General features: G+C 43.7%; 1 protein-coding gene across 1 annotated transcript in view; it reads left to right on the top strand.

The window, feature by feature from the left end:
• Positions 1 to 25,823, top strand: part of Cacna2d1 (calcium voltage-gated channel auxiliary subunit alpha2delta 1) — a 348,148-nt gene that overhangs the window by 228,865 nt on the left and 93,460 nt on the right. Inside the window, exons 7-8 of the mRNA XM_012516489.2 lie at positions 6,914 to 7,045; positions 25,423 to 25,492. Coding sequence (XP_012371943.2) covers positions 6,914 to 7,045; positions 25,423 to 25,492 — 202 coding nt within the window. The remainder of the gene's footprint in view (positions 1 to 6,913; positions 7,046 to 25,422; positions 25,493 to 25,823) is intronic.

The following is a 25,823-nucleotide window of genomic DNA, read 5'->3' as shown; positions in this document are numbered from 1 at the left end:
TCTCTCTCTCTCTCTCTCTCTCTCTCTCTCTCTCTCTCTCTCTCTCTGTTGACTAAAAGAATAAAAGCCTGGCAATGTATCTGGTGTTGATAGTATCTTTAACAGAAATGCTTAGAATGCTTCATGGGTAAAATAATTTTCTTTCCCTTGCCTCCTACTCTCTGAGGCTCCTTATAAAATCCCAACATCCCCACCAAAAAATCCCAGACAATTGTCAGTTCATGTAAAGTGATGTGAAATCCTTCCACTAATACCTGACATTGAGTCCTAACATCTCCTGTTTCTCTTGCAAGGTTCGTATTGTCTTTAATAATAATGCGGATTTTCTCTGAGCTCTTCCTGTGCGCCCGCAAATTACAGATTTCATTAAAGCAGAGCAGCTGTGCTTGGAGTGCTGGCCAAGTGCTCGGCTGTGGGGAGCGAAAGGCGAAGGAGCAAGGCCAGAAAGCGGGGGCTGTAGAGTTGACAAGGACAAGAGCTTTTAATATCGCCACCAAATTAGCGGTGGGCAGAAGGCTTATGTGCTCATGAAGCCCTGCCCCTCCCCTGGGAGCGCCCAGTCTGCCCAGCGCCATGGGAGGTGGATTCCCGAGACGTGATTAGAGAGATTAGATGTGTTCTTCCAATCTCACTCTGCTTTATTAATCTTTCATTCACACTAGGATTAGGTTAGGTTCCATTAGACAAAGCCATCGAAAGATTCGCTCATTTTAATATCTGTGTGCCCTGTCTAGGCCTTCAAGTGGATCCTTTCTGTCTGTGCTCTTAATTGGATCAGTGGGTTTCTGCTTATTAACATTTTTTTCTTTTTAGAGCTTAGGATTGATGAATAAATTTAGTGACATCTGTTATAGCACATCTGTTCAATACAACACTTTTAATGACCATCTTATTTATTATGGTAGGAAGCAAGCATTTTCTATAACAATACAGATATAGGTTCACTGTGGGATTAGACTTTACGGTTAGTACTGAATCTCAATAAAACCCCTAAAAACCTAGAGTATTCTGTGACCATCCAAAAGGAAGAGTTGTAGTGAGCATGACATTTAGTAATGTTATAAATGACTCAGAAATCCTTATGTAGATTACAGACTACAGTGCTGTAGTGTTTCGGGAATAAACTGAAAAAGGGTAACAAAGTGTAGCCTGAAATAGTGACATAATACAATGTTAGGAAACCCTGACTAACAGTAAGCATATCAGGTTGCGTTTGGGGGAAGCTACATTGTCGCTCCTTCCTGACACTCATCCTAGGTGATTGGCATTTTGTTCAAAACGAACACCACCTCTTTGCAGTAGTATTTGAGCCTGGTTTCCTACCGTGGACCCTGTGTGCATCTCAAGTTGGATAAATCTTCACTGTGGGCACACGCTGGGCATTTGAGGTGATTGTGAGCGTCCGGGCCTCCACCAACTCTGTGCCCGATCATCCCGTTGATCATGACAGGCCCGGCATCTCTGGACGCCCGCACCCTCCCCGGAGTGGACAGCACGCTCTGAGAATAACCCTTCTAGCAGGAGGCAGCCTGCACAGAAGAATTCATATGTTTGTGGACAATAGTGCTTTTCAGATTGAAAACTCAGTGTAGTCAGATCTGTATGTAAAGCGGAACTGTAGCAGTAGCGAGCTGCTGTAATAGGTCATAGGTGTAAACAGTGAGTCTTGGAGCACAGCACGCACTCCCTTGAGCATGCTTGCCATGTGATTCCTCACTGAGGAGCTTTTATAGGGCCCTTCCAGGGTTGGTTTCTGTCACCCAAAACGTCACGTTGATACTAGCATCGCACTACACATGCTGTTAAGTGAGATTGTGGAGGAAGTGGTTAACAAGTGCGAAGTGCTTAGTAAGTGTGACAGACTAGGCTTGTGACCAGTGGAATAATTTAAATAAGGTACTAATTTTAATCTCCGTGAAGTGCTACAAGACCAGTGATATTGTTAATTAAGTGGAAATAGAATATAAAGGCCATGGGCAGTTATGTTTTATCATGTCTTACATTTAGCATTATTGATCAAAACTAAGTTTTGATGTCTAGTTCCTCTCATAAGCTTAATGCACGTATGTATAGCTAATGAAAAACTCATGTAGTTAGTGTATATGTATGAAGTGATCCATAATTTTTTTCTCTCTTTTAGTCCTATCTGTTTCATTAGAAAGCTATAGTTAAGGGTACAAAGTTTGTTACTCAAACTCAGAAGTGTCTGGAGCTCCAAGCACAGCGCAGTAAGGACACTAAACAACACTGTGTACCTGTACGTTTTTCAGAGGACAGATCACATGTGGTGTAGCTGTGCAGAACAAGGCCTAGGTTTAATCGCTTTACCGTGGTAATTACTTCACAGTTTATCTATGGGTCACAACATCCAGTCTCACACTTTCATATATATGCTTTTTAGATGTCAGTTGTTTTTTGCACAATAAAACCATTAAAGTAGAAAGTAATGGTTGACTAGCAGAGAGGGGTTTGCAGTGGCTGTACGGGGCCTTCAGTGTGCAGTGAACAATCAACAGAATGTGATGAAGCTTAAAGCAAACTTAAACATAACAGGCAGCAATAATGCATCATTTTATTGGATGCAGTTTCATGTAGAAAATTAAATTCAGAGCTCATCACTGATTCTGTATCGTGTGTCATAAACAATACACAGGTAGAAGAGTCCTTTTTTTTTTTTTGAAGAATTAACTGCAAATCTAAGATGCTTCCTTTGTGCTCTTACAAATTAGATTTTTTTTTCTTTCCCTTGAGAAGCCAGACAATAATGGGATACTCCTAAAAGCGATGGCTGAGCCCTGAGCCCCTGTCCCCGGGAACGCCATCTGTGAAGAATAGAGATGGATGCTTGGCATTTGGAATCCATTGTCAGTGAAATCCTCTTGTGCCAGTCAGAATAGAGGCCCCGAAGTCAAGGGTTCCTTTTGACGTATTCACTGCTTTCAGTAGCCTTGTCCTTGGGCAGCTATAAAGGACTTAATTTTTGCAAAATATAATTTTCTAACAGATAGAGATCTTCCTTTTGTAAAAGGTGGTAGAAAATGGGAGTTAATTTTACGTTTGATGTGGCCAGAGGATACTTGGCTGAGCTGGCGAGCAGCTGGAGGCCCACTGGGTGTCGGCCCGCTGGCCTTGGAGGCGACGCACACCAGCATTTCCAATCGCAGCTCGTGCGAGGTAAAATCCGCTCGCGCTGAGAACACCGCTGTGCAGGCTTGGAGGAAAAGGGGCAGTTAGAAATTCAGTGTCATACACCGTATGTGACTAAGATAAGACACAAAGTACTTGTAGAAAAATAAAAATACAACCAGCATTGATAAACTGTCCAAATAAAGGTGGCTTTATTTATAATCAGGAAATATTTGAAATTCTTTTAAATAGTTTATTATGAAATTTTTATGGTTAATAGTATTTGACAGGGCTTTGAATTTTGATTTGTTGTTCTGGGTATTCAACTAAAGGTTCTGATTTATAGAATAATAATTACATTTTGAAGTATTTATAATACACGGTGATGAATGAGAGCTTTTCAAAGTGCTGAACATTAGTAAGTCAGAGTTCTATAAATATTGTTTGCATGTCGAGTCTTTGGCTGCCTGAATAATAGTTTCATAATTGCAAATAGTATTTCCTTTTTTAAAAAAAAGTAATTTCTTGGAGAATTAGGTTTTGTTTTTTTTTTTTTCCATCATCGAAGACATATTTTATACCCTTTAAGAACTATGAAAAAAAAAAGAACTATGATTTTGAAAGCTAGTGTAGATTAAAACTGGTTGTTGCCAAGAGAAAGGCTGCAGCCACCTGAGCTCCAGGGTGCGAAACGAAGGCTGTCCCCGAACAGCCCTGAGCTTTCCTACTACGCTCGTCCTTTTCTTCATCTGTGATCAGAATAGCCCCTTTAAAAAAAAAAAAAAAGCTTCCTAAATAAACTCTAGTTACACATTTAGGGTCTGACATATTGTATGTATTGAAATCCAGCAAAGGGAGCCAGTTTAGAATTCCCATCAGGAGAGGCCCGCTGTGTGTTTGTGTGTTGCATGGTGTGGGTTGCGCTCTGTCTCGCTCACCCTCAGCATCTTGCCTGGTTATCGCAGCATTATTTACCCTGATTGCGCCCACAGCATTGAGATGGAGAGGTGTCAGGCACATCAGTAAAGCTGGACAAGCTATGAAGCTATTAAGCTATTTAATTGTACGTAACTTAAGAAGTCAGTTCATTCAGATTTTATATATATATATATATATATATATATATATATATATATATATATATATATATCTTAGTCAAAGATAACTCATAATCTGGCTCAGAAAAAATAGTTAAATAATTAGGGATCTAAAATAGTGTTCATGTTGCTTTACTCACTTGGTTTTATGCTCTATACATTTTTTTCTCAACATTTTGTGCTGCTTTAAGAAAAATGTCAATTGTAGTAATTTACCCTACTTTCTTGAGATTTTTTTTAAAAGATATTTAAATGGTGTAATTAAATGAATGACTCTTGCTCTTAAAATCCTCTGAGTAGGGACTGTGCTCTTTGCCACTGAGATCTCCTGAAGTGGCATACTTGGGCTAAGGGCCGCGTGCCTGTCAGTACTCCGGCGGAACAGTCCCCTAGAGAGCTTGGATGAGTTCTGACTCAGTGGCAGACCCTCTGTATAGAGACTGAGACCACCAGCACATTGGCTGCGCTCACAGGCCCGTACCTAGTGAACGTGTGCCACAAGGGCAGCGTCTGTGTTCTCCCACCCTGTTACACACGGAGTGTCACCAAGGGCGTACACCTCAATGATGTGGTCATCATGCTGTAGGATTCCCTTCCTTTGGTGTAAACTTTACAATCCGTTCGAGAGCCTAGGCTTTATATTCCTTACGTGCTTCACTCATTCTGTGGTGTACTCACTGCAGGAAAAACATTTTGAAATCTACCTTAGCAATAGTGTATGTAAAAAAGAATTTTCAAATGTATGAACTGCAAATTTTTATCTGAAAAAGCATTTTTAATTATATGAATTGGAGATTTTATAATATATTTTCCTGATGCGGTAATGGTTCAGAGCTTGGCTTTTTAACCAAGTACATAATAGTAGGATTTACAGTCAGTATATCAGTGCCTGGTACTAATTGTTGAGCTATCAAATAAAATTAAGAAAAAATTAGCATCTCTGAAAACAAATAAAAGTTTATTAAAAGTAATTAGCTGTCTGTTTTTGCTTCAAGTGAATGAGAGTCAAGGAAATTCAAGAGATAGAATAGATTAGGGATTAATGAAGTCTAACCAGATCACAAGTAAACATCGTTATTTGTTCAGTAGGTTATTACTATAAAAGTCATGAATGTTTAAAGAAAAATACAATGTCCTTCTCTTCCTATGATGTTTTGAATATTAACATAAATATTCATGAATGATGCGTATCAGTGCAGGTTACCTGTATGAATGTAAATTTCCATATAACTGGCCCCTTAGTGTTCATTGGATCGTGCTCTTGAATATGAATGTTCCAGCGTCTCTGTGGCACTGTGGATATAGCCCAGCTCATGAATATTCACACGCACAGCTGATCTTAGGGAAAGGAATCACGTCCGTGAAGATGACAATCTCGTTACCTTTCAGTAATGAGAACCACATTAGGATACTTGCCCAAAAACAGTGCTACGGCCCCTTGTTTGAGTTGCTTTCTTTCTTGGTGAATGATTGAAACTTTTAAATATGAATACTTGTGCTATTCATCTCTCTTCACAAAATCCCTCTGTCCTGTTAAACATAGAGAAGATTGTGCGTGATTTCATCCTGGCTGAATTTGTGGTGATGACAGTGAAGAACAGGAGAAAGTAGAGCTGGGTCTCTAGTCCTTCTCCTCAGCACACTGGCAGCGTTCAGGCTGCAGCTGAATTTCCCAAATTCAAAGCAGCCTGCTCTGTGGACCTGCTGCCTCCGTGGCGCCTGTTCTTACATGCTGAGGCAAGAGGAACTTAGGAACCCGGCTCTCCGAGTACAGGGAAAATGCATTCTGTGAGAGCTGAACTTTTAAGGTGTTGGCCGTAGGAGGCCAGGGTGGTGGCGACACACCGTTACAAATTACGTCGCACAGAGTTAGGCCCCAGCCCACGGTGCAGTGGCTTCTCCTTCACTGTGATGAGCGGCCTGTGTAACGTGGTGACCCAAGTCCGACGAGTGGTTATGAACAGGGATCAAAATCAGCGTGCTCACCCCCATCGCGTGTCATTAAGTAATCAGGGAAGCAATTCAGAAATCAAAACTGTTGCTGTGAAAGTTACTGACAAAGCATCAGTTTGTGTTTGCTGACACCAATGTTAGCAAGCCTGTAGGTGATGTTTTTCCCTCTCCAGCTATATATACTTTTGTCATTGCATAAGCCCTGTTCCTAAGCTATGCTCAATGAGAAACATTTTTTTAAATCTTGTTAACAGATCAATTTATGTTGATTTCAGTTAGTGTAATCGTTAGTTCTGCAAACATGTGCTGATGTTTTAAGTGATTGGATCTTTTTAGAAGTCTAAAATACTTCTGAGATCAGCGAAGGACAGCACCAGCCGCGCAAGCAGTTCTACCCCGGGGAGCGTCTGGCACGGTCTTGCAGGTCCCAGCCGTGGGATGGCCCTGCAGCCTGTGCAGCCTCGTGGAACAGTGGGGACTCTGCCCCTCTTTCCCTTCTGTGGGACAGTCCCCTGCAGAGCTGCCCCTGGGTCGGAGTGCCAGTAGCCCCGCCATCATGGAAAGTTTTGTTTGGAAAACCAATTCTATGTCTAAGACTTTTCGATAACCACTGAGTTCACAGTACTTTTTTAGACAGAGCAAGGAGAAGATGTCATATTATTTTATAAATAAAATGAAAAGATACTCAGTTTTTAATTATAAGTTTGAATAAATGTATGTTTTTTCTTTTTTATCAGCAACAATAGTGTTGAATGAACTCAACTGGACAAGTGCCTTAGACGAAGTTTTCAAAAAAAACCGTGAAGAGGACCCTACGTTGCTGTGGCAGGTGTTCGGCAGCGCCACTGGCCTGGCCCGCTATTACCCAGGTAGGTGGTGGGCTCGAGAGGCATCAGGTAGACGCGCGAGTGCCAGCTGCAGTGTTTCTTGTGGCCATGTTCCTAGGTCAGAGTCACCTTTAACCGGACTCCTAGGACACGACTGGAGAGGCTGTACCTGCAGCCGCACCAGGTAAGAGGAGCAGAGAGCCCAGGTGAGAGCCTGGAGCCGGAGCTCAGGGGAGCCCTGAAGCGTTGCTGGGATGACAGCACAAGGGGTCAGCATGGGCCCAACCGTACGTCACGGCGTACACTACGCACAGGGTAGTTCTAGAAACTGGCACAAATACATCTCTCCAGGTTTCAGGTCAGTGTCTATAATTTTTAACAGAAATGTTAACACTTTGCCTTAATTGATAAACATGGATTTATTAGGATGAGTCCCACAAGAAGAAAGATGCAATCCTCGGAAAAAGTGAGCTTTTGTGTGAAGTTGGATGGGTTCTACGCAGCTCAGTTGTCATAAATATTCAGAGCAGATGAAAACATTTTAGAAATTAAACCAGAATCTTTTGATCCTCTTTTTGTAAAGGAGAGTAAACAGGACTAAATGCTGATTTCTGTAACAAAAGTGAACAGTTGAAGACCAGGTCATCCTGAGAACACATTAAAATATTTAAATGAAAACTTTGTTAGTATTTTTAGCTTCTCTGCATGCCAAAGGAATTGCCAAGCACAAAATAGGTTTTCTTCCTCAAAGGCTTGACCTGAATCTTAAAGATGTTCTGGGAAATTTGGTTTTTGGTGGACACAATATAATTTTAAATAGCAGAGCTATTTTTTAGAATTGGGGCTACCTTAATGTGCTTAGTAAATTGAATTATTCATAGTAAAAAAGACTGAAATAAAAAGTAGATTGTATTAAGCTTTGTATTGCGTAAGAGAATACAAAGTAAGAGAACAGTGTCTGGGTATCTTCACACAGATTAGTAAGCAGAGTAGGTAAAGACCTTATTTTTCTCTCTGATCACAAACACCTAAAGACAGGTACAGTGCTAATTATTTTTAACAGAAATCCAGTACTCTAGAAAAAGCTAGGTTTGTACTAAATATTGTAATAAGTGATGTATAATAAAATATTGATGTTAATATCTGATGTAGAAAAAATTATCACATAGGTAATTATCTTAATATAATTTTCCTCTTATAGAAATATTTTTCACTATACTCCAACATTTATAAGACTAAGTTACTTTGTTAACATATTGCATATTACATGTCAATAAATTGTAAAATTAAATTTATAAGATATTATAAAGAAAAAAGGCAAGCTAAGAAGCGTGTATCCTAACCCTAAACCTTACGCTAACCTTAATAAACTTATTATATAAGCCTCAAAACTCTGACATTTCTGAATATAGTTAAAAACTAAGGAACTTAGACACCTCACATTCTACCTAATAAAACACAGATCAAATACATTTATCAATAATATCAGTAAGTAACTTAAGAATCTTTTAAGAAATTTCCTCCTTATAAAATTTAATGTGTGTCCAGTTGATGAAAATGGAAAAAGTGTTACAGAAAATTAGCATAATAATGAAAAAGGAAGAGCCCTGAACCAGAAAGAAATGGATGACACAAGAAAGAGACAGAAGGGCTGCGGGAGGGAAAGGGCCAGAGAGCCACCATGTGGGCCTGCGTGGGCCGAGGCGGTAAGGCCCTGGAAGGGAAGCTGGGCTGGGCGGAGCGCTTCGGTATCTGTGTAGATAACACTTGTGGAGATGGCCCTAAGCTGTCTTCTGTGATTCGCGCATTGTAAGTGCTAAGCCAGGGAGGATGGCTTTCACTCATTTAACCTAATGGGGCACCAGCATTTGCTCCTTCACTTTGGGAAGAACTTCAGATGCTTTGCATAGCCAGATCCGCACAGTCCTCTGGGAGCGTGAGCTGCCGCAGTAGGCGCAGGCCCAGCGCATGGCCTGTTGGTCGTCACTGGGCAGCAGATGTGTTGGGCGACCACCCCATAGGCCCCCAGCCCCAGCGTAGCTAGTGCTGCCTGGGCCTGTCGGGGCTTCTTCCGAAGACCCCCGCACTGCTTCGTGGATATTCGTGGCATTTCGCTGATTCTCTTGCTGAGCTGGTCTTTGTGACAATAGTGATGTAAAGTAGAACTGAGTCGCTAGCTGAGGCACGATCGCAGTATTAGAGTGAATCAATGTATTTCTGTTTCCGCAAGACGTGCTTGCCAAACTTTCAGAGAACGTTTTTTCCAACACATCCCACTTTCCCCTCTGATGCTGAGGCTCTGATGGGAGCCGATGCAGAGCGACGCATCCCTGCTTACTGCCTGTTGCAGCAGAGGCTGAGCTGGTCTTCCGGGTCATGCGTCATGGTCTTCCGGGTCAGCACACATCGTCACTTACCTGGATTTCACATTGAGACTTGGCTTCCAGCAGCGCCCATCCCTGCAGCCCTGAGAACTTGGGTAGATGTCCTGATTTTCCAGAGCCTCCTCAAATCTGGAAAACAGCAGTAATCCTCAGTGTAGCACCTGCGGGGTTTTGTGCTCAGTGAGATAATATGGTGGGAAATGCTCTGAAATTAAAAAAAAAAAAAAAATAGTAACTGTATCCAGGTCTGCGACAGTGTATCAGAATAACTCTGTGAGCTTTCATTGCATTGAAGAGACTAAGCAGTGTGGTTGAGGTCAGGGTCCATGGGCTGGGAGCTGACACGGGTACATGGACGGCTTTCACTGTGCCCAAGCATGGGCCTGGGCAGCGCCAGGACCCGTGAAGCTGGCCTCTCCCCTTCAGTCACTTCAGGATTGCCAGAAATAATAATAAAAATGATGTTGAGACTTAAGTCTGAAGTAAACAGTGGAGACCCATTCTGCATAAGTATGCCTCCTGCAATATTCGGGACATATTTTTTTGTAAAACATGATGTTTTGTGTTTAAATTTAAACTAACTGGCTGACCAGAGAGCTCTGCGGATTAAAGTGCCTGCTTAGATAGATGCAGGGACTGGGGTTCAATCCCCCTCATGCAGTGCTGGCCCTGCCCCCAGGGCACATTGAGCAATGGATTGAGACCTGCTGTGGGGCATACACCCGTAATCCGAGCTCTTGGGAGGCTGAAAACAAGAGAATCACTATGAGTCCGATCTGTGTAGTTAAACCCTGTAGACCCTGTACTGAATGCAAAGATAAAAAATAAATAAACTAACTACTTTTAATTTAAATTTGAACCTAATTTTAATTTAATTTTTAAAAATTATAATTTTTAAAGAGAATAAGTATTAAAAAGAAAAATTAGAAATGATACAGAATTTCACTAAACAAAAGGACACAAATTCAGTAATGGTTGCTATATTGCATATTGTGTCGAGATTACCAGATATAAGCATGAAAAATTGGTCAAAATAATTAAAAAGAATAAAAAAATTAAGTATTGACTTCCTTTCAGCAAACCAGCAGAAATCAGCAGCAGTCATCCAAGCTGGCCTGTGTACGTCCATAAGTAGTTTTTCACCCTTCTTTCTTTCTCGTCTCCTTTCCCTCCTCCCAGTTGTCCCTTCCCTTTCAACAGTTTCTTTCCTTTTCACAGTATCTATTATACCTTTCAGATTTTATTTATTTTTTTAGGTTCTTATAGTGGGGAGGCAATACTTTCTTTTGTTTACAGTACGAGGGCTTAAGCTCAGTACCTTCTCATCTAGCTATTTCTCAGCCTCTTTTTAATATTTGTCTTTTATTTTGATACATGATTTTGCTACATTGTCCGGGGTATTGACTGGGGTGGGCTGGTGAGCTCAACTTGCGGTCCTCCTACCTCAGGCTCCCAGAGTTCTGGGATTACAGGTACAAATCAGCATACCTAGCTTGTCCTGAAACTCTTTCTGCTACATCTGTTCATATTCTCTCTCTGGTTCCCTGAGCCTATATTTGTAACATGGGAAAGTCATCTTCCAGTCATGCCAGAGTGGTGAGAATCAAATAAAATCTATTCTACGCACACTCCCAAATAGAACTCTATGCTCTTCTCTAGTTGTGTAGGATACTGATTTTTATTTTATTTGCTCAAGCAATGATTTGCTACAGAATTATTACAATTAAATGTTTGCAGAACCTAAAATCTCACTCATGACAAAGTCTCAAAGGTATTCTTGCTTGTTGTTAAAGGCAGAGTTTGGGCCCAGCCCCAGACAGGGAGAGGCTGTAGTGATTCACCCAGGGGACCGAGGGCAGGTCTGCACGTCCTGCCTCCTGCACCGCCTGGGTGGCGACCTTCAGCAACCGCCTTGGAACGAGGAGGTCATGAGGCTCAGCGATGGAATTGTTAGGAGAACGGGGAGTGTCCAAGGCATTCTTCCTCACACTGCCCAGCAGTAGAGGAAACCAGGGATGGTCAGCCCCCTTTTGTGTCGTTTACCAGTTTTCACGTATGTGGAAGCATGGCTTCTACTGGGAGGTCTGTAGAGACGAAGACTGGCTCCAGGGATAAACTATAAAAAGTCCTGCATTTGGAACGCAGTGAAAGCCTGAGCCCCCACTTCTGTCCTTGGACTCAGCCTCTGCCCACTTTCGAGTCTGGTGGAAGTATCTAAGAATGGAGCTGTGAAATCAGTGCTGTCTCTCTCCTCTCCCTTCTCCCTTCTCCCTTCTCTCTTTCTCGCTTTCTCCAGCCACTGTCTTCTCCCTCCTCCTCCTCCTCCTCCTCCTCCTCCTCCCCAGCTTGGAGAAAGGCATGTCATGTTTTATAATAGAAGCAGCATTAAACCAGGAAAAGTTCTTGGCTCCTGTAACAGCTGTATTGAGCACCCTGCTGGAGTCTGTTCCGTTCACACCCTCTCTGTCTCTGCCTGTTCACCAGCAGCTTGGCAGCTTGGCGACACGATTCCCAAGGCAGGCATAAGCACCGTCCCCTGGGGTCCAGGGCTGTAGCGTTTGCTGTGCCCACAGTCTTGTTTGCGGAGCAGCTCAGATGACGTGTCTAGCATAAGCATGGTAGGCCGTGGGTGGCTCCTGGAACCATGAGCGCAAGCTCACCCGTAGGAAGACTGGGCACAGCAGGGCAGCAGGGGAGGACAGGGGCAACTGGGCATCCCCAGGAGGAGGCTGTCTGCTGCTCACCAGCATGGCCAGCGACAACAACTAACACGCTCCAAGAGAGTTTTCTGAGTGCTCTCAGTGTAAAGAAAAGGGACATGAGGGGTGCTGGTAACGTTATTTCATTGTGGGGGAACATGTGCATTGGCCAGAATGTCACACTGTGACCCGTGGATTTCACCATGCTTAGGGCATGTCAGTCAAAAACAAAGTAAAACTTTAAAAAACTGGAACGCATGTCTAATAATATCCTTAATAGTTACTTATTAGAAAATCAGTTTCTTTATAAGTTCCTTGATGCTCTTAATGAATTCATATTAATTAACTTGAAAGCTATTAAATCTGCTTTATATAACTAGTAATGCTGTGAATTCTGACATATTATAAAAGAATAACTATAGGTATGCAGACTAATCACTTCCCTCAGAGTCTCCTGAAATTAAAACAAATAATCTCTAGTAATTGGGATTATAATTAAGAATCATTGGCTTATTAAAATCCCAATGGAAGCAGCGTTTCCTATTTTTAGATAATTAGTTGCATTTATAAAGAAGAAAGCAGAACTTGCAAACATGCAGTCTGTCCCCATGTAGCACGTGCTGTCCTGTTAATCCATTCTTCTCTCTCTACTCTCACTTGTCCACTTGAATCCACGGAATTCTGAAATGGAGGTTCAGTGAGCCTTTGGGCGCCCTTGTGTCCTGCCGTGTGGCCTCCACTTTCCCTGGGGACGCGCCACCATGCCCAGTCTCAGTTGCTGTCGCAGCGTGCCCGGGGCCGGGGCTGGCACCGCAGGCCTGGGGATCGAACGCCCGGCCCCTGCGCCTGCTTGCAGGTGCTTTAATCAACATGGCATTTGTAACAGCAGTGTCCAAGCGCTTTCGTTTCCTAAGTTGCGTGGTTCTGTTCATGGGCGTTTGTAAAAGGGCATGCAGCTTAGCTTGAAAGATATTCTACACATTTGTCAGTAAATGCACAAAGCTTTAAGTGGAAGTGATTATTCCTTAAGGCCAATAATAGTTAAAACCTGCTGCATGGGCTTTAACCAAACACCATGTGAAGACACTGTCACAAAACACACTTTATCCAAAAAATTTAGTGACTACCCTAACAAAAGAAGTGGACTGTAATTTTCAGCTTGAGTAGATATGAGAATATTGGGGCCCTTTAACTGAAATTATATATCAAAACTATTTTTATTTTTTCAGAAAAATGATTAATTTGCAGCAGTAAGGTTGGCAGCGTTAACTGGTGAGTGTGAATACTGCTGTTCATGCCCTCGTGGGCGGTTCTGTTCTGGATGATGTGACTTGGGTTGCTGTGTGCGCTGTCATCTGTGTTGTGCGGGGAGACACATGGAGGACATGCGTAAATCGTGCCGTACTATTTTGAGGTTCTCCCATAATCCTGAGTATAATGGCGACTGTGTAGCTTCATTTCATTTCCTTTTGGGAAAACATTCCCTCTCATCTGATTCCGTCTTAATCTGCACAGATGAGGATTTTATTATTTATTCAATTTCTACTCAACTGTGGGTCCAGTCTTGGCTAAATTGGCTAATCACTTATTTTAGTCATTCACGGTGTAGGGCAGCTAGCGCAGGTGCTCTTGCGAAGATTGAAAGGCGCTTGCGGTTAGACTGGGACTAGTAAGCCCATAAAATATATGAGTAAGTACTGCTAAAACCTCTGTGCTTATAACAACCATCGTGGAATTCCTGTTATTTTGTTTAATGAAATTGTGTGTAGTTTCTAATGTTTTGAGTCTTCTTTTTTTATTATTTTTGTTCTCTTTAAAAAAGAAAATAATTCAGTGGTTTCAAATAATAAAATCATTGATTTTGTTTCCTTTTACTGCCTATAAAGCTAAGATTCTACATCTTGTGTCGAGCAATTGTAAGTGCATAGATTTATCTTGGCTACACAATTAATTTTGTGTTTAGTATATTGAATTGAAGAAAGTTAAGATTTTTGTCTAAAATTTACGTTATTCACTTTCTCTGGCATTCCATGTGTAGGCATTCTAAAGAAATATAGGACCTTTGTGTATTAAAATCTAAGATTTAGGGCCGGGGAGATGGCTCAGTGGAATAAGCACTTCCCTGGCAAGCGCAAGGGTCTGAGTTCAATCCCCGGTTCCAAAACAAAACAAAACAAAACAAAAAAAAAAACAAAAACAAAAACAAAAAATCTATGATTTACTAGCTTATAAAGACAGAATTTATTCCTATAAAATCATAATTTGTTTTCATTTTTCGAAATACATCATTATTTTCATTTAATTGAATTTATTATCCTATAGAAATAGGGCCCTGGGCCAGCGAGACAGCTCAGCAGAGTAAAGCACCTGCCAAAGCACGCCTAGGCAGACGTAGGGATCGCGGTTCGATGCCTGCACTCCGCGCACACCGGCCCCGCCCTAGGGCGGGCCGCGCAGGCCAGAGGCCAGAGTCCACGCGTGGTGGCACACGCCTGTAATCCCACACCAGGGAGGCTGGCTGAAAGTGGGAGAACCACCAGGAGACAGAGCTGTGTAGGGAGACCCTGTAGCAATCAAATACATTAAAAAATAGTAATAAAAAGGAACTAGGGACCTGTTTCCTTGTCACAGTTGAGGTTTCTCCACGCCATTTTCCGGTGAGCCCTCCTGTGAGTCCCTTCAGAGCACTTCCTGTGCTTGCGCTCATTCGTGGCTCACCACAGGACCACGTAATGGCCATCTAATGAGGCGGCTGAGGGGCCACTTCCTTCGCTGAGTAGGCCTCGCAGCCGCACGCCTGCTCCTTGTTATCTGTTACTTTGCTAACACTAAGAAGCGCACAAATATGTGAAAATATTCCATATGAGTTATCTGGTACCTGTAGAATTACCACCAAGCCAAAGTAATCAGGCTTCTGTTAAAAATATGATGATTTATTCTTAGTCATAACCTTGAGTATTTGTTAATTAGTTTCTGTTTCTTGTTTATAAATAGTACAGCAAAGAGATCAAAGTCACTTTGCAGCCTAATTAATGATATTATCTGCATATTGAGTCACCATGCTCAGGAAAATAATATTTTAGGTGATTTTATTAATTCAGTACAACAGAGGGGCTGGGGAGATAGCTCAGTGACATAAGCACCTGCCTGGCAAGCACAAGGTCCCGAGTTCCATCCCTGGTACCCCAAAAATTAATAAAATATAAAATAAAAATGTTCAATCCAGCACAGTCTGAGTGAAGTAAGAAAGAATGATAAGAATAAGGCCAGACTCCTTTTTCTGAAGGAAATAAGGAATCTCGAAAGTTCTATCACCAGAAAGAGAATTTTGCTGTACAGCTCACATGTGGGTAAGACAGAAACCTTAGAAACATTAAAATGTAATCCACACAGAGATGATTGAAATTATTAAAACTCTGTGTAGGACTAGGGAGATAGCTTGGTGGTCTTCGATCCCTGGTACACATGCCGTGCTGGGCTAAAACACCGGGCATGCCGTGCCAGCCACAGACACTGGGTGTGGTGGCGCATACCTGTAATCCTAGCACCAGGGAAGTTGAGATAGGCGGATCACTGTGAGTCTGAGCTGTATAGTGAGATCCTGTACCAAATAATAAATAAATAAATAAATAAATAAAAATTTAAAAGCAATGTAGGGTACAGTTTTGCTACTTTCTCAATGCTGGGACAAAATATCTAATACCCAACTCAAAAGAAAAGTGATTTATTTTGTCTCACAGTGTGTAGAGGTTCAGCCCATAGATGGCTGGCTCCCAGGTCGTGCAGTGTGGCAGAGGAAAAGCAGTCCAGGCATGGAGTTAGGAAGCCAAGAGTGCTCATGGGAGGAGCAGGAGGAGGGGGAGGAAGAGAGGGAGGAGGAGGGGGAAGGATGACGAGAAAGAAGAGGAGGAGGAGGAGGAGGAGGCGGAGGAGGAGGAGGAGATGAGCCTTCCAGCCCATGCCTGGGGACCCTCTCCTCCAACCAGGCTTCAAGCCCCAACATCATACTTAGCCATAAGCTCCCATCAAGGTGCTAACCCAGTCATGAGTTTCGCTAGTCAGGTTCTAGCCACCTCCTCATCCTGAGGGCAAGAGGCTTTGGGGGACTTCTAAATACCAACCCCCATAACACTTTGAATTAGGGGTTCTCTGGTAAAAGGCTGACTTCGTCCGCATAATGTCATCTGGCTCCCTTGATGTGCCTTTTGGACTGTCTGGGGTCTGCTCCCAGTACTTCGCAGTTCAGCCTTCATAGGATAGCCGTCTGTGTTGGCCAGGTTGTCCTGCTGGACAAAGCCCTGGACATCACTACTGAATGGAGGAGAAGACACGTCGCCCATGTTTTCAGGGTACTCAGTCAGAGGGTGGCAGCTTCCACATCGGAAACATCGCGGCAAAGAGCTGTGGTGGAGCAGAATGCTTAGTTAACGCAGCTGGGAAGAGGAGCAGGGTGACAGTGCCAGCGACAGCAGGAGGACTTGACCTGGTGCCTGGGGCCTCGGGGAAGCCCCGGGGCCCCCACGACGGTGTGTGCTCTTAGCCTCTCATGTGGCTCCAGAGGCGATCAGAGTGACACCGCAGCCGAGCCTCCCTCTGGACATGGCCTGCACCCCCGAATTAAGCTCTCCTTTTAGAGTCTGTGCATCTCCTTTTCCCCGCTCTTCTGTCTTATGTTCCCTCAGCCCCTACCTTATCACACTGTTCAAAATAAAATGCCTACAGCCCCCTTGATGCAAAGGCTGTTCCTAAGAGCGGTCCTCCTTGGCTTCATTCTCCAGAGAACTTAGGTTTGATCTGGACAACAAGAACTGTGAAACCGCACCTTCCTTCCAGAACTACCTGCAGTTTCCCTTTTTCAGACCTCAAGATAAGTGCAGCCGGCAGTGGGGTAGCTCATTCCCTACTCACTCGCTCCGCAGCACCTCACGGTGCCTTGCACTCAGAGGCGAGGAAGTATTCGTGGAAGTAAGCCGGGTGCATCATGATTCTAGCCAGTAGAGCTGGAAGAAAGCTTTAGATGGGTTTCAGAGGATTCAATTGCTACATGACGGAAAGGAGGAAACCGCAGGTGGCACAGTGTTAGGAAGCCATCGGTGTCCTCTGGTCCTCTGGCTTACACAGCTTGTGGGTGTCATTCCACACCCGCACCAGCATTTGGCATGGAGCTTCTTTTTCCTTTTCTTTCTGTTTTTAAAAATGTATTCAGTACAGGCTCTACGAGGTCTCACTACACAGATCAGACTTGTGATGAACCTCCTGCTTTCAGCCTCCCAAGAACTGGGATTATAGGCACGTGCTACCACGCCCAGTCTCAGTGGTCATCTCAGCACGCCCCACGGGTGGGGACAGCACAGCACAGGGATTGAACCCCTGGTCCCTGCACGTACCTAAGCAGGTGCTTTAATCTGCTGAGCTATCTGGCTGGTCTGGAGTTCTGCAATAAAAGTCTGTTTTTTGTTTCTCAGAAGTTAATAGTAGCCTACATTAGATGACTAGAGTAGAACAGAAAGAAGACACGATGTTAAAGTCCGGGTCACAGGAACATACTTTTAGGTGGTTAAAAATTATGCACATGGTTAAAAATATAGTTTTTGAAAATCTACAATAAATAATTCCCATAATTAAATATTACTGGCTTTCACATATCCATAGGTAGAGTGGTTCTTGTGAGTCAGATTTATGTGCATAGCTCACAGAATCATCCTGACCTCCCACGGGAGCGGGGCGTGGATCCCATTTTACCGAAAAGCTCACAGAACTTACCCATATTCATGCATGCGTTGAAAATATCTCAGTTTTTGGGCTCCAGAAGTCATTCTCCCCATCTTAGTGCTCTATGCCAGGCCGTCTCCATCTAGAGAAGTCAGATTCACAGAGACCAGCGAACACGCAGCTAGGTGTGGACCCCACCAAGGGCTGTCTTCTGGGTTTACCTCCTTTCTGCCTGTGAATGTCACTGACAGATTTAAGCCATAAACCTTCAACCACTCAGAATGTCCAGTCTTGATCTGAAAATGGTCCCTGGCTTGAGACCAGATGCTTTTTGAAAACATATGTCCAGCCTCCAAATGCGGAGGTGACTTGTAAAATACAAGGCAGATGTCAAAACCCTACAAAGATTCTTGAGCTATGTATGTTGTACAGTGGCACCTTGGGCCATGACTTTAATTATTTTCACCATTCTGGTTATCAACTAAATTGGAGGAGAACTGAATTAAATTTCAGCATAAGGTCAGTGCTGAATCTACGTGTTGAATTTATTTCCGTTCTCATCCAATTTGTCTGCATAGAATATAGAGGGAGGAAAGAAAAATTTTAAGCGTATATAAAATATGCTATGAAAATTTTGTCTTCTGTGCGTTATCCTAGATGCAAATCTCAACCCAAGTTTGTATGACTGAGAACATAGTGACCTGTCTCAAGATAGTCATCTCATTGTACAACTGAGACATAAACTGTATTCTCAGAGAGCTCCTACCTTACAGGAAATGTGTTGGCTGCGAAACTGGCCTCTGGGGTTGCCAGTGAACTGAGGTTCCATCTGTCACACCCTAGAAAGTTGTGCCCATCTGTAGGGCCAAAGTGCCTTCAACTCTAGCCCTTCCAAGGTTGGGGACAGAAGAAGCAGGAAGTGTCAGTTAGTGAAAGGGACATGGTAGGACCTAAGAGCTGTGTTTATGTCCCTGATGCTCACGTGTTCTCTGCCTGAGTTTTAGCGATAGCCCACCATGCTAGAGGTGCTAAGAGGTGTCTACTCTAGCCAGGCTGTCAGCTCACTCCTGAGAGGAGCTGTTAGGAGAAGAGAAAGAGACACACGTTGAGGCCCTCTCACCAGGCACTCTTGTGCCACTTCTAGTACCTTGGCATTCTTTCCCTCCCGTGTGTACAACAGTTCATGTTCTCCCCATAACTGGTCCAAGATCCCTACAGACTGGCACATGCAGTTTGCAGTCCTAATTCCTAATGTGACCAAGTGATTTTTCTCTACCCTGTTTGTTCCAATTGCTGCCCACATGTTTAACCTGCAAGGGTTTGTCTGGCACAGCACATCTCCCTTGGCAAAGTCATGAGGGACACAGGCTGGTCACTGAGGCCCCGCACCAGGCTGCCCCTTCAGGGAGGAAATGCAGGCCTCACACGCCGCAGAAGGTAGGTGCTTAGGAAGCCCAAGGACAGCTGCTGGCAGTGGTCTGGAGAATCCCCCAGTTTCCTAGAACAGTCTGTGGTGTCTGGAGGTACAAGCCAGTCACGGCTTTCATGGCCTGCTGATTTCTGGGGCAGGTTTAGGGTCTTCAGGGGACTAAAAGTTAGACAACTGCAGTGCTTCTACAGACTGGGCTTGGTCTCTTTAGTCTACAAACTATGTCAGGAACAATGCCAGTTGGCTTCTAGGTATTTCCTTCCAGGGAATTTCTTAGGGAAGCATAAGAATTTCCTACGACTATAATTTAGTCTAGAAAAAATTCTTAAATATGACATTTTAATTTATTTCTTAGATTCTGAATTCAATCCTTACTTGAAAACCTTGTTGGATATGGACCATTTGACATGATTATAAGCACTAAACATTACTGATTTTCAAAGCACCCATCTGCACTGCAGCAGGGGCTGCAGGCTGCCCGCAACATCTTGTCCTCGTCTTTTGTTGTGGAATTTGCTTTCGGCCATGACCTCTGGGCCAGGATCTGTTTCTCAGACCGCTGTGTCTGGGTTGGAGTGTGGGGCTGTTTTTCACCAGTAGAATGGTGGCATGTGTCACTTCCAGCCTGAGAGTGCTGTGGCTGTGTGGCCTTTCCCACAGAGTCTCCTTCCTTTTAGCAGCTGGTGCCCAGGGCCTTGGGCAGCCTTGGCAGCCAAGCTTTGGAGAGAACAAATGCTGTCTGGCTGTAGACCTGTGCAGGCCTGCTGGGAGCAAACCCAGCTCCCCACAGCAAGCAGCCCTGGCCAGTCTTATCCTCTTAGATGAGGGAGAAGTAACTCCTGCCCTCAGGCATGGAGTGCTTGAGACCATTCCTTACAGCCTTTTGCATAACCTTAGCTAATGTAGACTCACCTTTTTATATTTCAAGTGTTTCCAAGATAGACACGATCTGAAGATGTCAGCTGTGGCCTCTCAGGTTCTCTGGCTCCTCGGGGCGGGCACAGAACTCACACCTATTTAAGGAGCTTCCTGTTCCCCATGCCAGGCAAGGGTCCAGGTGGGGAGAATCTTTCTGGGACAGCAGAGGGTGGTAGCAAGCGCTCAGAGTCCTGGAAATTACTTCGGCTGCAGAAGACATACTTAGTGAGTTAATTTTTGCTCCAAACCAGCCCAGATTTTTGGCTTGTCTTACAATTCAGAGTGTGAATAATGTTCTCTAGGAGAGAACTGGGACAAAACTAAAATAATAGCCCTCCAATTAGAGCAAGCGAAGGGATCAGAAGTCACTTTGAATATGCATTGTTCCGTGTTTGAAATGTACCTCTTTTTATTTTCATGAGATGAAAAATGTGATGTCTTTCAAAATTAGAAAATTTATTTGATACTACAGAGAACACCTGGAATCTCATCTTAATTAAAAAGCTTTTGCCCAGCAAAAGAAATCACGAACAGCGGGAAGAGACAACCCACACAGTTGGAGAAAAATTTAGTCAGTTGTTCTTCAAACAAAGGACTAATGTCTAGAACTTATAAATAATTGAAAAAAATAAGATTTGAGACCCCCCATTTAAAGACCCAATACAGAAATGGGCATCAGAGATGAATACACACTTCTCAGAGGAAGAAGCAAAAATGGCAAATTAATGCATGAAAAATGTTCAACATCACTGACCATTCAAGAGATCAAAATTAAGACAGTTCTGAGATTCCCTCTCATCCCAGAAAAAATAGCTATCATTAAGAAGTCGACCGATAACAAATGCTGGCCATGCTGTGGGGTAAAAGGAACCCTTGTGTATTGTTGATAGACGTGTAGACTGGTACAACCACTGTGGAAATCAGTGCAGAGATCTCTCAAACTAGGACTACAAGTTCTATCTGACATAGCTATTCCTCTTCTTGGTATCTTCCGAAAAGAATTAAAAGCATCATACCACAGTAATATATGTGCACATCCATGTTTACAGCAACTTGTAATAGCTAAATTTTGGAAATAACCCAAATCCCCATTGATTTATGAACGGATAAAAAAGGTTTTTTCATACAATGAAGTACTACTCTACCATAAAGAAGGATAAACTTGAGACATTTATGGCTAAATGGAGGGACTTTGAAACCATGCTAAATGAAATAAATTGGACACATATTTGTCAATATCACATTGTCTCTCTGATATAAATGGAAGTGTTACTAAGAACCAAAATGTGAAATAGGAAGTAATTATTCACAGGGAAAGGTGAGTGGGGAGAGATGGAATGGAAAAGAAGAAAATGAGAAAAAAAAAAGAATGAAATGGAATCAAAGCTTTGTAAATAAGGAGGGAAAGAGGCGTTGAAGAGAGGGAAGCATGAAAAGGTACAAGTTCCCTATGGCCAATGTGATCATCGGTGAATATCTAAATTGTGCCAATAAACGTAATTCAAAAAATATTTGAATTTATTAATTGAAAATACAAAAAGTATAACAATGTAAGACAGCCTAGTAAGAGAGTTATTCTTCAATAATCACTGTTGGGGCTGGCAAGACAGCTCAGAGGTCGAAAGTGCCTGCTTAGGCAAATGCATGCAGTTCCGTGCCCAGCACTGCATGCTGTGCCAGACCTGCCCCCAGGGTGGGCTGAGCCAGGCACAGAGAGAGAGCATGGTGGCACATGCCTGTAATCCCAGCTCTGGGGCAGCAGAAAACAGGAGGATCACAATGAGTCCAACTGGATAGAGAGAGAGAGAGAGAGAGAGAGAGAGAGAGACAGAGAGAGAGAGACAGAGAGAGACAGAGAGAGAGAGACAGACAGACAGAGAGAGAGAGACAGACAGACAGAGAGAGAGATCACTGTTTGCTTTATATTTTTGTATAAGCTAAAATGCAAAACACTTTCCTTTTAACTGTTTGACTGTTTCGCCATTAAATGGCCTTAAAATCTGTGTATTTTCCCAGATGCTCTGAGCTGGTACTCGGGAGCTCTGGAGCAAGCTGTGGCTCAGTCACCACCCTAGCAACCCTGAGTGCCTTGTGAACCAGAGCGCATTTAACAAGTGATACTTCTCCAGTTTCTTTTTTCCTTTCTTACCTTTGTGGCGGGCTCAGCCAGGGATGGTGCAGCGTTCGGTGTCGGCGACTGAACCAGGGTCCCTGTGCTTGCCTAAGACTGCCTAAGCAGGCCCTTTAGACTGCTGAGCTACCTCACCGGCCCTCCAGTTATTTTTTGATCAGTGAAAACATCCTCACAACGTACCATTATCATCACTGTTAACAGGATTCAGAAATGAGATGCCCAGTGTGCGGGCTGCTCCGGGTCCTCTGCTGCTACCCTAAGTCTCCCTGGAAAGCCAGGACACCTGAGATGGGGGACACTTCACTTCTCTTGGGGACTCCAGGGGCTTTGGTTTTCTTTAGTGGCTATAGTTTCATTATGCATGGCTATGAAGCTGATTACTTCAGGGAGTTTCTTTGTATGCTTGTTATTTGTTTTACTCCTTGATCTCTGCCATAATCAGAGCTTATATAAATAATGTACCACTTAAATACCACTGTGGGATTTTAAATTTGAATTAGTAACATCACAATAGAAATTACATTTTACTGTAATAGAAGTATCTTAACTTAGCTAATCACGGGCTGTTATTTAAAAGCGAATATCTCAGAAACCTCATAAAATATTGTTGATATTTTAAAATATAAACCGCCTAAGATTGCACATTATATTAAACTTCAATGACCTCCCTCATAATATTAATTATACTTTTAAGACTTTTGTATTTCAAGAAAAACATGCATTGTATGGAGAGTAGCGATTCTGATCGTTTACTGTTGCCTGGCAGCTGTAGTAATGAAATCGGAAGTGCTAGGTGGATGTGCTACATGAAAAAGAGTGGTACTTGCCCGTGACATTAAAGCGTGTGTCCTGTGCCTTGCGGCTGCTTTGCCACACCTGGCTGCAGCACTAGACTGGCAGCGCCTGTGAATCTTACCCTCTCCTTTCTACTATGCATTGGTGTCATATTGGTCCAATCAGGGGAGAGGGAAAACAATATTTTCAAGCAGGGAAAGCTTATTTTTTATTTATTATTATTTTATATATTTGGGACAGGGCCTCACTGAGCAGCTCAAAGTCGTAGTGATCCTCCTGTTTTCAGCCTCCCTAGTGCTGGATTACAGGCATGTGTGACCACGCCCAGACTCATTCACCCAGCTCAGCGCTTCCAGAGGTGGTGCCACACGGCATGCGGTCCAGGGGATTGCACCCTGGTCCCTGCGCTTGCCTAAGCAGTTGCTTAATCCACTGAAATATCTCGTCGGCCCATCATGCAAGGAAACTTTAGTTTTAAATGAGGAATTATGGGCTGTCCTTGTGAGTGGGATGCCCAGGGACTGGCTAGAACTACAAGGAACGCTTCAGAGTTACAACTGTCAGGCTTGGGGCTCACCCCCTTACCAGGGACCCAAACTCCTCCTTGGAGACAACGTGGAGGAGGCTCACCAAGGCAGAGAGATCACTGTGCTGCCACACTGGTGGGGTCTCCGGGGAACCCGCGTTTGGGGCCGAGTGTCCCTGGAAGCTCTGAAGCAGACAGGCCTGGGATCTCCCGCTGACCTGGGGCCTGTGGGACCGCGCAGGCTTCTGGAGCACAGGGAGCCTGCCGCACAGCAGGGGACAGGTGTGTCCCTTGAGCAAGCCCAGCTGGGGCTGTCCCTCGGCCCGCAGGGTCCCTGCACTCTGCGCAGAGCCAGAAGTTGTGCAGGTGCCTACTAAAGAGCCTGCTCCTTTGCAAGGAGCAAACCAAAGGGTGCTTGAGGGGAGCAAGGGAAGCGCAGCCACGCGTGGACTGAAACTGAGACGCGCACTCTCAGTTCGTGGGAATCGCTAAGGCCTTAAGCTGGGGTCAGGCGCTGCGGAGGAGCAGTGGAAAGGGAGCCGACAGGACTGCCAGCCCGGGTGCTGTGCGGCGCTAGGCCATGAAGGGAGAAAGACTGTACATGCCTGGTGCTTAGTTTCTGCGAATGCAAACTGAAAGACTTAAAATAAATTCAGCATATCGGTTACATCACGCGTGTCAGTAATTGGATCTTGGGGGAGTGCTATATTTAAACGTAGTTTCATGTAAATGTGATTAGTCATTTAAAATGAATAAATCATCTTACTCGATTGCCACTAATAGGAAAGAAATTTCACAGCCAAGGAGGGACTTCCTAGTATATATTTTCTGACATATTCTAATTGGCCAAATTATCTTAGTTGGCTAATAAATCTGACTCTCTGTAAAGTTCACCATAATTTCCATAGTGTTTCAATAAAGAAAAGGAAAATAGATACATTGCAGAGGTCTCACGAATTGGCAGTACTCCTAAGGGGCTTATATCTAAACGCATTTAAGAAGAGTGATTTCTCAAACATAAAGTCATCATCTAATTCATCAGTATTTATCTCTCCATGCGCTCTAAGGTATGTATGCGTACAGAGAGCTTTATGAAACATTTAAATTAAAGATAGAGTAAATTAAGTTAGAATAAGTATAAATTAATTGCATTTAAAAATTAAAACAACTAGACTGAGAAGTTTCTTCTGATTATCATTAAAACATGAAGGCCATAAAACGTGCCCCGCTCATTGACTCTTACTTAGATTGGCTCACATTCTTCCAATAAATTTAAAGTTTTGTTGCAGTAATTTTAATTACAATTTTGACCTCTTAATTCTTTCAGCATGCATTTGCCAGGATCAAATATATGAATGTGAAAGTTAATAAATCACGCTCTTTTATGCTAATAAGGTTATAAAAATAGTCTTATAGAGAGCGAGACAGAATTGCATTGATGAAATTACAAGAGTCAGATATTGGAGAGCGAGATTCCCTCCAGCAGCACATATGCTTTCTGTAAAGTGACATTCTCAGTTTAAAATGAGAAAACCACCCGGGTAACCTGTGTGCGCCAGGCCTGCGTGCTCAGGCGGCGGCAGAGCCTCGTGCGTCCGAGCCACTCGCTCCTGCCGCCGGCACGGGCCTGAGGAGGGCTTCCTTCTCTCCTTGGCCGCTGATGCACTTAGCAAGGGAGCAGGGAGGGAAGAGAAGCGGAGCCTCCCTTTGAGCGCCGGGTAAATGGAAATTGGTGCCTGAGGCCTCCTGTGCCGCTGCCAGCTTTATTATATTTCGGTGGAGCGTCTCTAGTGTCGCAATTTGATTTGTCTTTTTTTCCTAGCTTCTCCATGGGTGGATAATAGCAGAACGCCAAACAAGATTGACCTTTATGACGTGCGCCGGAGACCATGGTAAGGGGGGTTAGCTGGCCATGAGAAGATGTGGTGATAGACGGAAGGAGCTTGTAACTTTTTTAAAAACTAGCAGGAATTTTCCCATTATTAGGATGAGTGTTACCTAATTATACACAGTTTGCGCATATTTTTTAAGGTAAATGTGGCTACAGGCGGAGGGCAGGGAAGAGTCCAGTGGGCACCGCAGGGCTTGCCGCGCTTCTCGGAGCGTGCTTCCCGTGGGCGGAGCTCGGCTTTGCGCCCTCTCGCAGGCCTCCCCCTGCAGAGGGGTGGTGGGCAGCCCTCGAGGGCTCGCCCGGCTGGGAGCTGCCCTTGGCTGTACTTGCGC

This window comes from Octodon degus, unplaced genomic scaffold (genome assembly GCF_000260255.1).
Source record: "Octodon degus isolate 3935 unplaced genomic scaffold, OctDeg1.0 scaffold00108, whole genome shotgun sequence".
Lineage (NCBI taxonomy): Eukaryota > Metazoa > Chordata > Mammalia > Rodentia > Octodontidae > Octodon > Octodon degus.
The sequence above is the reverse complement of the archived record's forward strand: the minus strand, read 5'-3'. Positions and strand labels throughout refer to the sequence as shown.